The sequence below is a fragment of the Phanerochaete carnosa genome, assembly GCF_000300595.1.
Source record: "Phanerochaete carnosa HHB-10118-sp unplaced genomic scaffold PHACAscaffold_880, whole genome shotgun sequence".
NCBI classification, from domain to species: domain Eukaryota; kingdom Fungi; phylum Basidiomycota; class Agaricomycetes; order Polyporales; family Phanerochaetaceae; genus Phanerochaete; species Phanerochaete carnosa.
Genome location: NW_006768507.1, coordinates 819 through 1937, shown reverse-complemented (window position 1 = coordinate 1937; position 1119 = coordinate 819). Strand labels below are relative to the sequence as shown.

Sequence of the window (1119 nt, the reverse complement as noted above, 5' to 3'; positions counted from 1 at the left end):
TATCATCCCGGGGTGTAGGGGGTTAAGCGTTATTGGGTTTTTTAACCCTGGCTTCCACTTCCGCTCTTTCCAGGTTTATGTCAAGGGGGGGCGGTAAATCATTCGTATCGTCATCTTCATCAGAGGGGGAGTCCTCGACGTCATCTGTGTCCCAGTTTTCCTGGTACATATTTTCAAGGTAATCCACTTCGTGATTTATTCCTTGGTCTGTCGTATCATTTTTGTCGCATGAAAGATCGAATTGGAATTCGATCTCCGGCGACATAAAGTTGTTATTTTGGTCACAAGGGTGGTCTTTCGGTACCGCATCCACGTCCATGTCATTTGTTGTACTACTCATAGGCAATGGTACGAGGTAGTGGGTAATTATTACATGAGTGCATCATGTGGGGAGACGGTTGGACTCTGAACTCAAGTGGCTGTTTGAGTTCATTGCGTCCTGTCATCCTCTCAAGTATCGTGGTGTATATTAAACTGTTTAGCCTACGGCTAGGTAACAATTTTAATGTATCTAGGTGGTCTACACCTGTGATCACGTGATGAGAGCCTGGACCGAGCCCTGACAAGTCAGGTGGTGACCACGTCTCAAGCATGCCGCGTGTGAGGCGGCGTTTGTGTATCTGGTTTCCCAGGATAAAGTGAGACGCCTTCCTGAGCGTTAACTTGTTGGGGGTCTCAAGCAGCCAGGCTGCCTGTGGGATTTCTCCCTGTGTCCCCTTTCCTCCGAAGGGTCCAGGTTCCGCCAAATGACTCTGCGGCCACGTTCCGCTGGGCAGAGACGACAGCATAGACCTCTTGCATGGGTCTAGCTGTTGGTGATGTGTTGGCGATGGGGGTGACTCGACGCTGTGGCTGGACGCTTCACGGTCGACCCCCAGCCCGAGGTCTTCCGGAAGCGTCGTTGGGCCCATCACCGCTCTTCAGGCGGTAGCGGACCCAGCACCTAAACAGATAAAATAAGTTCGAAGGGGATAGGGAAGTGAGAACGTAACAATGGGCGACGGAATTGGGGAACGAGACTCAAACGACGTGGGTGTCTAAGGTAGATGGTGGTGGTTGAAGGTCAAGGTGTGTGTGATGACGCCAGACTTAGGGCCTTGGATTGACCCTCCCATTATA

General features: G+C 51.2%; 1 protein-coding gene across 1 annotated transcript; it reads right to left on the bottom strand.

Annotated features, from left to right (window-relative positions):
• Window positions 1–478: 478 nt before the first annotated feature.
• PHACADRAFT_203150 (uncharacterized protein) lies at window positions 479–911 on the bottom strand (the record flags this gene model as incomplete). Its single annotated transcript, XM_007403211.1, has 2 exons — window positions 479–489; window positions 527–911. The coding sequence occupies 2 exons, from the start codon at window positions 909–911 to the stop codon at window positions 479–481; spliced, it is 396 nt and encodes a 131-aa protein (XP_007403273.1).
• Between the last annotated feature and the right edge of the window lie 208 nt (window positions 912–1119).